The sequence below is a fragment of the Lepidochelys olivacea genome, assembly GCF_965140295.1.
Source record: "Lepidochelys olivacea isolate rLepOli2 genome assembly, chromosome: 6".
NCBI classification, from domain to species: domain Eukaryota; kingdom Metazoa; phylum Chordata; order Testudines; family Cheloniidae; genus Lepidochelys; species Lepidochelys olivacea.
Genome location: NC_140416.1, coordinates 34,036,338 through 34,048,345, shown reverse-complemented (window position 1 = coordinate 34,048,345; position 12,008 = coordinate 34,036,338). Strand labels below are relative to the sequence as shown.

Here is a 12,008-nt window from a genome sequence, read left to right as displayed (position 1 = left end):
CACACTTGTGATTTCCTGAGACATCCAGTCACTTAGAGAAGGAATTATATAGTAGAACTATGTAGGAGCCTTATTCAATGTAGGGTGAGTGAAGAGAATCTGTGAAAGAGGGGAGAACATATAGCAGTGACCTTTCAACTGCAACTAGAAACAGAATAATCTATTTTGGTGGTAGAAACGCAGGACATTGAACATTTGTTACCTTGTGAAAAGTGTCATGTTTGTTCCCAATGTTACAAGTTAAAAGCATGTAGAAAAAAGTATGTATTTGAAACAGAGATGGGCCAGGGGCACAGACTTTTGATCTAGATTCAGACTTCCCCAAACTTAGCTTAGGTTTGTTTTTTGATTCAGGCCCACTTCCAGATTTAAGTTGTTAAAATGTTTGACATGACAAGTTTGTAAGATTACAGTGATTATTAAATACGTACCTGGTAGCCTGCTTACATGTACAAATTATGCTCTAAGAGATTAAAACAAAGGTATTATATCTTATCCAAATTTGAACACCAACTATTTTCCTTAAGGCTATTAACATGTATTCCAAAAACCTGCTTTGAAGCACAATTTAACTGACAAAAAGAGAGTTTCTTTTTCAAATAATAAGCTAAATAACCACATAGTTACGGCACGTTAACTCTGTAGTTAGTAAGTCAATGAACAGTAGGTTTTGGATATACAAGAGCTTGCTTCCTATGAGTCATAATTAAACAATAGGTATTCTCAATAAAGGCTAAACCCTCCAAAGGGCAATTAAGGCAAATACGATCTTGGCAATCACACTGCACAAATATTTAGCTGTTTATATACAGGCTTTTCATCCACAGATCTCAACGCACCCTACAAAGGAGGGTATTATCCCCATTTTACAGGTGGGAGAATTATTAATTTCTACTTTTTCTGTGCCTTATTTTCCCTTTCTATTGCAATAGCACCTGAATGCCACAACCGGGTTGGGTCCCGTTATGCTAGGTGCTGCACAAACATATAATAGATGACAGTTCCTGTCCCAAAGAGCTCAAACCTAACAGATGAGTTGCCCTAGATCACATAGGTCATTGGCAGAGCTAACAGACTAGGCAGCTCCTTATTCCGATCCATTGGGCCACACTGCCACCCAAGACTTTCTTTTGCCAGAGTATTTCCTCTAAAGAACGGCTGGCAGCATGTTCAGTGTGGCTACTTATTTCTATCGCATACCTATAGTTATGTTTAAACAGCTGCACAAGGGGAAAGGCAGTGGAGAAATCAGACACTGTATGAGCCAATGATATGGTATACATATGAAGGACATATACTTAATACTGCATTCAAAGATGTAATCATTCTGCTGTGACTCCATATTTATATAGCACCATAGGTGTATGCTATTTTACAGTGACAGAGACAAAAATGCCCCTGCCTCAAGTAGGTTACGCTCAAAGGTCCCAATCCTGCACGAGTAGTCCCATTGTTGGGTTGGATGGGACTATTCATATGAGTAGTCTGCAGGCTCAGAGGGTGATAAATCACAGTAAGTGGGAGCTGGGAATAGGGGAGGAGAGAGAGTAATACACAAGGGGAAGGAAATGCTGCTCAGAGTGGTGGTGTTGGATTTGTGGATCATTTTAGATCAGAGTTTCTCTCTTAAAACTTCCCAAGTGGTACAGCTGAAATAAATTGGCATTTAGATAATATCCTGAATAGTTGAAAAGGCTTTAATTTAGGACCAGACTCTGATACACTGAGCAGTACCTTGCTCCTTGAGAAATCAATGGGAGGAAGGCACTCCTCACTGTGAGGAAGGGTGTGAGAACCTGGCCATAAGGGCTGTGGAACATTTAAACAAGCAATGTAATAAGTTATCTGGTGAACGTTTCTAAGATCAGTCATTATTGTTTCTGGGTGATGTTTTGGTTATACTATATACTTACCCTGGTTTTGCTTTGGGTTTATTTAAATTCTCTCCCCCGACCCCCTTAGTTAAGCTTCTGAGTTCGTTTAGTAATAGTTCATATAACCGCAGGAACCCATCTGCAGACTCCCTGTGCTTTGTAATGCTTGTTTCTATCAACTTCATGTGCCTTCTGTGGAGCAATGATATGAAGTGACTTCAAAGGACAACTGCTTCATGAATCCACAAAGGCTTGTATTTTACTTGGTAACTGGCATAGCTCACCAGACCTGTTCTTTCATTTCACAGCCTGGGCTGCTGCTTTGGTGGACTGAATTATATTCCCAGCTCAGTTCAAATAAAGAAAAGAATACATACCTGAAGTACATACCTGGAAAGAACTTTTGCCTTATACCTCTCTCCAGACAATGGTACAGTTTGTTTTAAAAATGAATCATGAAAATACATTGTGCATGCAGCCAGTCTATGAACAAACATGCTTGCATTACTGTTACCCTATCCTGTTTCACTCCTACGCATTCAACCACCTCGTATGTCTTGTTTTAAACTAAGATTGCAAGTTATTTGGGATGGGAGCCTTACAGTAAGTCTATACATTGCCTAGCACAATGGGACTCTGTGGCTGGGACTTGTAAGTGCTACCGTAATACAAGGTGCAATAGTTAATAGGTTATTCATTTTGTATTAAGAATTATCTCTCTGCCATTAAGGCCTCAAAGAGAACTCTACAAAGCAGCTAGTTTACAGTATTCAAACTGACAGGTCCACAACATGAAATAACTGTTACCAATGTATTGCATTTGACATGAAGTTCTTGTTCATTTTCTGATGATGTTGATAGTAGTGGATTTCTGAAACTAGGTCAAGGTTAAAAGCCAAACTACTCAACTCAAATTTTATGTAAGGGAGTGCTATTTCATTCAAGTCAGTGGAGTGACACCAGCTAACCAGTGATCTAAATCAGGGCCTCTTATCTTCAAATTGATGACAGATTTGGGGCCTGATTCTGCAGTCTTCTCTCAGGCAATACTCCCATTGACTTCCAAAGACATTTTGCCTGAGAAAGGCCAGCTGGCCTTGGCCCCCGAACAGTTCTTTGGAGAAGCGTATAAGGCTTTTACTATTTGGAGCCATGCAGTGCTATAAACGGAGGTAGCTAAAGCAGGGTTCTTAATGGAGTTAGATTTTCATTTAATCTTGCTTCTGATGCTTCCATGTAAGATGAACATGGGAGGAAGAACACGGAAAATGGGATTCTAGAGAATGGTATACAAAAAACTAAAGTGATAAGTGTCAGAATCTAGAGCTTTCCGGTAGATTATGGAGTTTGGAGAGGTAAAAAACTATCACTTCTTTGTCAATATGTAGTAATAAATGCAGTTTTTCCTGCTGCTTACCAATAGGCTCTGTTCTCATAATGTAGGCAGCAAGTGGTAGAATGATACTCTTCTATATTACTGACACTTGATCAACATTCAGTGATCTGGCTGAGCACTTAGGGCCAAATTCCACTCAAATCCATACATCGTCATCATTTGTCTTTAGTAGCCAGTGAAGGATGCACAAGCACAAAAGAGGATGTGGAAGGGAAAAGCGCCCTGATCCAGCGCAAACAGTAATTTCCTCTTTCCTACTAACTTTTGAATAGTGTTCTAAGACAAAGAACTGCAAATACGCATAAATACAAATTGCAAATAGAGATAGAAACTGAAATCAATTCAACTGCATATACCATGATTTAAACACTATCAAGCAGATGTTTGTGGTCTTTTTTAGATGTAAGAACATTCCAATATATGCATGCATGGGCAAATCTCTACAGCTCCTACCGTAACTTCAGGACTGCAGTGCCATCTACAGCAATAACATCCCAGTCCCTACAGGGGAATCCAGACCCATCAGCCTTAAAGTTCCTCCAATGACCCCTGTGTGCTGAGATGCCTCTGGTGCAGATTGCACAGGCTTCTGGAATAGTATCCCCCTGTGCACTGAAACTGAAATAATTCTGCTGCAGAAAGGGCCCTCCAGATCCAGGAAAAATAGGCAGAATTTGCTCCTCAATGCACAACTTTGAATTTCCTGTCTTTGCTGCTTTGGCCTCCTGCTCACAACATACCTGAAGTGAGTATCAATAGCATAATAATTCAAGTCCTATTGCAACTTATTTCTATAATGTGGTTTCCTTTTTATTTGCTTGGTATGGCTAATGGGAGAACTTGCGTAAAGGTACTTGACACTCACTGGAGAAGTTTACTGCTTACATCAGCCACTCACTGGAGAGGCAGTCTATAGTCACTTGCTCAATTTCATCTGCAATGATAAAAACAATACAGCAAAATCACATAGTCCCTACTCTTGACTTGACCCCCACCTCCATTAAAATCCTCAGATCTAGTTTCATAAAAATTCTTTGAACTGAAAGTGGGCTAGATCCTTCATGTACATTTGTGAGCATTTCCAAACCTCTCCAAACTCAGTCTATTTATGTTAGACATGATGGGTCTGATTCCCCATTTCCTTTTACTTTGTAGAATTGTTTACTCCATACAGAATGAGGATAAAAATCTTACCACGCACTTTGCACTAGGATAAATGACTCCCAAGATGCAAGGCAATGGAGAATGTGATCAAATTGCAATCTGGGGACACTCACGAAAGCTTATGCTCAAATAAATTTGTTAGTCTCTAACAAGTACTCCTTTTCGTTTTTCTTATTTCATCTTCTAGTATTTTATTAGGCTTTAAACAGGTATGCAAATATTTTCCAAGCCCACCTAAAATACAAAAACCATAATTTTATAATCAGACTTCAAAAAATGTTATGAAGACCACTTATTTCAGTATAATTTATCAATAATAATGGCATTAATGGACATTTTAGAGCTTTTTTACTTACATCTATATTACTAGTTTATTTTTAAATTGATTTACTGCTGTATCTATTTTTCTGCTGTTCAGTATGATTCCCAATGGTAATACTGTTAAAGAGCAACACTTCTCTTTGGAAAACACCCTCCCCCCATATCAGCTGCTTGTAAATCAGTGTAGTTCTGCTGAGTTCATTGGACTACACAAACGTACACAGACTGAGGATCCTGGTCCATGACACATCTATCTTTGTACTTTCTTATAACTTACAAGCAAATGTTCATAGATAACCTGTTGTCAGAGTTTTTCTAAAATGTTGTGTTGTCAATCAGACCTTACTGAACATTCTCTGATCTTTTACCATTAAACAGATTATAGTGACACTTCTCTCATACACAAAACATTGTGTCTCAACACAAATAATACTCGTTATTGTAAAAGTATACCAGACATTGGTTAATCTGCAAAGGAAAATTTGGTGGTCCAGTTAACTGAAATACATGTTACACCTGATATTGTACCTTTTCACTGGAATAACAGATTAAATTATTTCACCCAGCTGCACTGTAGCAAGCTGAGTTATACCTTGGACATCAGATCTCCAGATTCTGAGCTAGCCTGAATTGAACTGCATATTTGAAATGGTAGTTTAAGCTGATGCAGTACTTTTTATCCATTACTAAACTCAGCAGACCATCAACTAACCTGATAAAGAAAATAAATTTGAAGAGACAGAGCTGTGTTAATTACTGTTTTAAATTAATCTAGTGAACATTGATATTTACAACTTCTCTTAAATTATCTGTCAACAAACGTGCTATTATCTATGCATGGGAACATGCATCATCCACAGCTGAGTGCTGATACTTCATGCTAATTTATATTTGTTTAGTTTGTTCAGTTCTTAGTTTAATTATTTATTATCACTTTTTATGGAAAAAAAATAGTACAATATATTTCAAAAGTTTATAGATTAGGACAAACTGGCATCCATGTCAAACATACTGACAGATGTCCTGTTTGCTAATTTTTCAATCACCCAGTTCTGAAAGTTCTGTACTTTCAATATTTTTTTTTTATTTTTGTCTAAGAGGAACCTACTGAATTCTTAAGTGGCAAATACTGTAGCATAACAGTTGGCTTGCAACACTGAGGAAATATAAAGGTGCTGAATTTTTGTTTCAACTAGAGAATATATGTTCCAGCATTCCATCAAAAAGACTATGCAAAGAAATCTATACTGGACTGTATTTGCTTTGGAGCAATATAGGATTAAGGGTTCCATTCAAGAACACCTTTGAGGTGAAATAAAAGGCAGGAATTTAGGAAAAAGGTAATTCCAATACTGAATGAAATGCAAACGTGTTTTTTTCTAAAAGATGAAAGTAGTGAGGAAACAGACTAAAAGGTGTCTGGTGACGACTAGTTTTAACAAGTTTAAACTTAAGCCACATAAATTTAGATTCAGTGTATTTCCTTTTTATGAGTGCATTTTACAGTGTAAGTTCCCCCCCCCCCCAACTCTTTCCTTACAGTACCTAGGACAACAAACCTCTTTTCCAACAGTCGCTAGGCAGCAAAATGTAGTTATAGTCTGTCTGTAGAATCAAAATTGTATGGTTTAATCCGTTTAATTCTTCAACTGTGTCGTTTACCATTAGCTTATGTTATCCCCAGATAACTGGTCATCAGTTTGAATAAATTACCATAAGATGGCACTAACTGGCATCTGGATTTTAAAGTGGTCCCCCTCCTCCCCCAAAAGGACAGACCACCCACAACAACAACAAAAAACCCCACACGTTTTTGTTCTAATGGAAATATATCACAGGAGTCCACTCTAGGATCTCTTCTGGCGGCTATGAAAACAGATAGTTGTATTCTAAGAGTGCTAAGGAGGAAGCACACGTTTGTATTTCCCGGTGGGTCCCTGAGCTTATTTTACTTAAGGAAGGAGGCAGCTATATTAGCGATTCACAGACTGGGACAGAGTCAGAGTCCTGGCTGTGCATGGAGCTGAGTCCTGTATCCGAGTCCTCATCGTTCTCCTCGCAGTCCTTGCACCGCCCCCTGGCCTGGCCCTCCCAGGCGTCTGAGCTGCCCACGGGAGCCCCCAGCCCAGCCTCGTGTAAGGCCGGGCCGCCGGGAGCGCGCTCCTCGGGGAGGGGGATCTGAGCTGCCGCCTGGGTGTCCGCGAAGTCCAGCGTGTTCAGCGTCTCGAGCAGGCGCTGCAGCTCCCGCTCCTTGTCCTCGCGGGCGCGCTGCGTGTAATCCAGGTCCGTTTTGATCGCCTCCAAGTCCGTGCTCAGCCGCAGCCCGATGTAGAGGCTGGTGCTCAGCTGGGTCTTCACGCGCTCCTGCTCCACGAGGAGCCCGCCGCCGCCGGCGCCGCCGCTCAGCTCCGCGGTGTTGCAGTCGGGCTCGGACAGGCTGGAGCTGGAGCCCTTGGCCGCGGCCAGCTCCTCCCGGCGCCGCTTCACCCAGCGCTCGTTCAGCTCCTCCTGGATCTCGCCGGCCAGGTGCTCCAGCAGCTCCTCCTGCCGCGCCCACTGCTCCTGCAGCTGCAGCAGCTCCTCGCACTTCCTGGCGTACTCCTCCAGCTGCCCGTCCGGCTCCGGCCCCGGCCCCGGCCCCGGCCCCAGCTCCCGGCCCGGCTCCAGCTCGCAGCCGCCGGCCCCCACCAAGTAGGTGTCCTGCACGTAGTTCACCCCGTGCCGCTTCATGCGGTCCAGGTGGACCTTAGCCTCGTACCTGTCGATCTCCCGGTCCAACTCCCGGAGCCGCTGGATCTGCTGGCGGATGGTGTGGTCCTGCGACAGCACCAGGTGCACCAGGGTCTCCATCCTCTCCGCCGAGGACGCCTCCTTGGCCAGCGGCTGCTGCCGCTTCTTGTTGATCTTGGCCAGTTTCCGGAAGGCTTTTCTCACTACCCGCCGCTGCTTCTCCTGCGTGAGCACCAGGCTGGCCCGGGCCGCCCCGAGGCCATGGCAGGGGCGCTCCTTGCTCAGCACCACCCTGGCCTCCGCGCTGCGGGGCCCCGTGTTGGGCAGGGACGCCTCGCTGCGGACCAGCACGAAGCGGACGTTCTCCTGCTCGTCCCCCCAGGCAGCCCAGAGCCTCAGGATCTTCGTCTTGTTGGGCAGGATCCTCTCGAAGCCCCTCCACTTCTCCACGATGCAGTAGGACTCGGGGGGCCCCGAGAGCATCCCCCCGCCGGACTCCTGCAGGGCGGCCAGCTGCTGCCGCTGGCTGTTGTCCTCCAGCAGCACCCGCACCACATCCGAGCAAGTGGTGCGTCTGGAGAGGCCCGAGATCAACTTCTCCTCCTGGCAGAGCCACACCGAGATCTTCCTCTCCTCCGGCTCCATCGGGGCCGGGGCCACCTGGCCACGGGGCTGCGCCTCCCAGCAGACGGGAAATCCCCCATAGGAGCCTTCACGGTAGGGTACGGAGCCAAGGTCCCGTCTGCATCGCCCCGCCGCCCAGCCTGGGCATGGCTGGAAAGGACTCCTCTCCCCAGCTAGTCACCCCCCCCGTCTCCACGCAGCGCCTCCCGCCTGCACCGGACGTGCGGCTAAACTGATGCAAAGTCTCCCCCGGAGAGAGGCTGATCTGAGCCTTCAGCTGCAGAGGAGGCAGCTCAGCGCCCAGCTCCCCGCCTCGGTGCGTTTGCTTCCCCGCGCCGTTGTAACCCGCCAGGAGGAGCCCAGGGAAACTGCCAACCTCAGCGCTCCAGCTCCTCCCGCTGCCTGCCGTGTCACCTCCTCGCGCTCTGCTACCGCCCTCCCCAGGCTGCCGGGTTTTCCTCCCCCACCACGTGACGGCCTCCTCCCTCCCCAGCTGCGGCGGGAGTGAGCCGCGCTACCTTTCCCTCGCCTTCGGAGCCCCCAGCATGCAGGTATTCCGGGCAGCGCGCTCGGAAACAAGCCGAGGCGGTAGCTTGCGGGAAGCTTTCCTTGTATGCCAAACGCTGCCGGTTCCAGGATCCCCTTACTGGGGAGGGGGGGGGGAAACAAAACAGCCATCCAGGGGTTAGTTAGACCTCGGGGGGAATCTTGGATTTCTGGGGGGCTAGTGTCATTTTAAAGCACAACAAAATACTGTCTATAAAGGATAGAGACTGTGTATGTGTTGGCCTTTCTGACAAAAGTTTGGGGCTCCTGGAAGATCATTTTAGGGGGGAACAAGTGGCCCCTTTGGCCCTGGGTCTTCCTCATCAATAGCTCCAGGCTTGAGTCTAAATGAACTGCTTTAAGGGATCTTTCTAGGACTGTCCTCCCACCTGCCCCCCACCCCGACACACTAGAGAGGTTGGGGCAAACACTGGGTCTTTAACATAAAAAGCCAGGGCCAGGATTTCTAGGATTTTAATAAACCTTCAGCCTATAATTAGGCAGAGTTTATGTTTGTAAAGCACTCTGCAGATGAAATGTGCAAAGGACAGTGAAATGTGCAGAGTGTTGTTAAAATGCGAGCTAGGCCAGAGTTTAATGGGAATTTGCCATTTACTCTGATGGGAACGGGAGCGGGCTGTAGTATGGAATGCAGTAAATGAGATTGAAGAAATGGTCATGAAATCTGTTTTTTCATGTTGTGATGTGTGTAACAATTTCTAGAATTGCCAAGTAATCAGGGAACGTTGCACTTCTCAATTATGTTTTAAATGACTAAAAAGTTAATTGTTAAATTGGGAAAATTCTCCTAACTTTGAAGATTGATGTGTGAATTTCCAGTGTTGGTAAAAATGTCATATGGGGAGCATTTTAAGTGGACCTGGTTCATATTTTGATGCAAAAGATTGTTTCTTTAATGTCAGTTAAATCATTATTATAAATAATATCTCTTCTAGTTTTGCCCAACAACCATGATCTCACAATTCTTACATTTTTAAAAAATAATGAATGTAGTGCTTGTGAAAGATGCTGGATTAACAGTCCTGGAGACTAACCTCTTCCATTTATCCAGCCAAGCCAAGCTAAGCACAGGCAGTGGCTGAGAAAGTTTCTCAGCAAATGTTCTTTCTAATCTGCTCTGGAGGGAATACCCTCACAGATGATGGTCTAGTTCAGTCTTCTTGCTGCTAAAACTCCAAAGGTTGCCAAGTATGATGGTGGTTCTTATGATGCAAACTGCTGTCCAAATGGGAAGTGGGCTGAGACCACTTTGTTCACTGTTTCCAACTTTGCTGGAGATGAGAATCACTCATTTTCTCACTTTATTTTTTTCCTCTAAACTGAGGAGACTGGTGGGTGTTGTAATAAGGCATAAAACACAGGAGCGATGGTAAAAGACGGTGTTTTCCTGGGCCCAGCCCCCTAACACAAATTTATATCCCTGTCATAATCTGCTGACTAATGATTACTGTTATCTTCATGTGACAGGGATACTAACGCTTTGGATTCCCCTTTTTAAAGGGGGATAGTGGCTGCCACAGAGAGGCTGTGTTTCCTTGCCATGTGCTATCCATGAGTTGAAGGGGTATATATCAACTCTCATGAAGTTCCAGACACAGTCTGATTACTCTAAGCACCGTTAGTGAATTTCAGCCTTAGGGCTAGATTAGCATCGGGGGTTAGGAAGGAGGATCCCAGCAGCAGAGAGTCTCCAGGCTGCCATGGCACAAAGTGGCAGCATCTCTGAGGCAGCTCTGGGATAACTAACTCTGCCCCAAAACTGGATGGTGCTGACCAAGGAGGGAATGTGGCCAAGAATTCTGCAGTTTCAGCTCCTCACCTCAAAGGCTCCTGCTGACACAGCATCTAAAGAGCTCTAAAGGGAGAGAGCTGCTCCCATCATCACCCTGCTGGAAAACTTGAGAGGGAATAGCAATGCCCTGCAGTCCCTCAGGGTGAATTTGCCACAGAGTTCTACACACCTAATTGGTACATGGAAGTGTAAATTACAGAGAAAGGATTAATTAGAGGCTGCTCTAACTTGAGTCTGGCTGTCTATGGCCTCATTCTGGCAGCCAGCTATAGCCTAAGCATTGCTTCACTCTTACTGTACCATCTTCCCCGGAATATGCCCCCAGCACTGAGTGTTGGCCCAGAGCTGTCATGTTGGCTCTGTGCCACTGGAGAGTCCCCTAAGCCAGCTTCTATCAGGAAGGAACTGAAGTTGTTTGTTTGGGGACAGCTGGGTTTTGGCACGTGGCAAAGTGTGGGGAAGGGCTTGAATTTGCAGGATGAGCCCATTTGATGGCTATTTAAATGATCAGTAGTGAAGTAGTTGACATTAGAATTTGCACTATTAGATTTCAAAGTTAACACTCCAGAACCATTGTCTCAGGCTGACTGCAGATGTCACTGCATCAGTTATACTTGGAAAGTTGTTTTCTTCAAACCCATAAAATCTAGAGGCTTAATTTTTTTTAAATGAAAGTTAAAATTCTGCAGCACAGTTCTGCACCAACAGGTGGGCTCTGCAGCAGATTCTGTCTCCATGTAGTAGTGGAGTACGTGCAGCCTTATTGCACTTCAACCAAGGATTCCAATGCATTTTACAAAGGGGGTAGCATTATTATCTCAGTTTTACAGAAAGAGAAACTGGGACACAGAAAACTTAAGGGACTTGCCCAAGGTTATACAGCAAGATACTAGCTGGGATCAGAGACAAGGTCTCTTGTTTTCCAGTTATCTTTAATCACTAGACTGGACTGCCCCTCCTTCCTTCCTGATTTTGTCCTTCTCTCCTTCTGTCATCTCATGCCAAGAAAAAAAAATATTGCAAGGATGCACTGGCTTTAAAATAAAAGGTCCAGCTCAAATGAAGGTGCAAACTTAGTAAACAAAAGAATGTACAAGTAAGTCTTCTATATTCCAGTAGAGGGCAGAAGTACACAAGCTAGTTTGTGACATCCCCTTGGCAAAGAAACCTCCTTCATCTTACAGTCCAACACCTGCAGACTGCAGGTTGTCAGGCCTAAAGGGAGGTAACATGCTTATATGCAATGGGTAGGGAAGATAGTTCTCTCCCACACCAGCAGTAATGTCAAGTCCCCTATAAATCCTAAAAGAAGCATTCCATACTGTTTAACCTTCTTACTTTTGAAAGCTAACACACATACAGAATGTTCCCTAACCCAGGTAGCCATCAGATTACTTTGTATAAAACCATACCAATGCACATGTGACAGTAGACTCTGCTTTTGAACTGTAAAATTATGTCACTAAATGCCACCCATAGCACTGGAGGGGCCTTGTTTATTTTCACTGATTTTGCCTTATTAGCTGCTAGCATGGAAAGG

General features: G+C 44.6%; 2 protein-coding genes across 2 annotated transcripts in view; both read right to left on the bottom strand.

Moving 5' to 3' along the window:
* Positions 1–4,186: 4,186 nt before the first annotated feature.
* LOC311521459 (alpha-1,3-mannosyl-glycoprotein 4-beta-N-acetylglucosaminyltransferase C-like) overlaps positions 4,187–12,008 on the bottom strand; it is a gene marked incomplete at its 3' end in the record, with an annotated part of 45,544 nt that continues 37,722 nt past the window's right edge. Inside the window, exon 5 of the mRNA XM_084629793.1 lies at positions 4,187–4,204. Coding sequence (XP_084485919.1) covers positions 4,187–4,204 — 18 coding nt within the window. The remainder of the gene's footprint in view (positions 4,205–12,008) is intronic.
* RASSF10 (Ras association domain family member 10) lies at positions 6,375–8,517 on the bottom strand. Its single transcript, XM_084630594.1, has one exon. It carries the CDS (start codon positions 8,128–8,130, stop codon positions 6,724–6,726), a length of 1,407 nt encoding a protein of 468 aa, XP_084486720.1. The 5' UTR covers positions 8,131–8,517; the 3' UTR covers positions 6,375–6,723.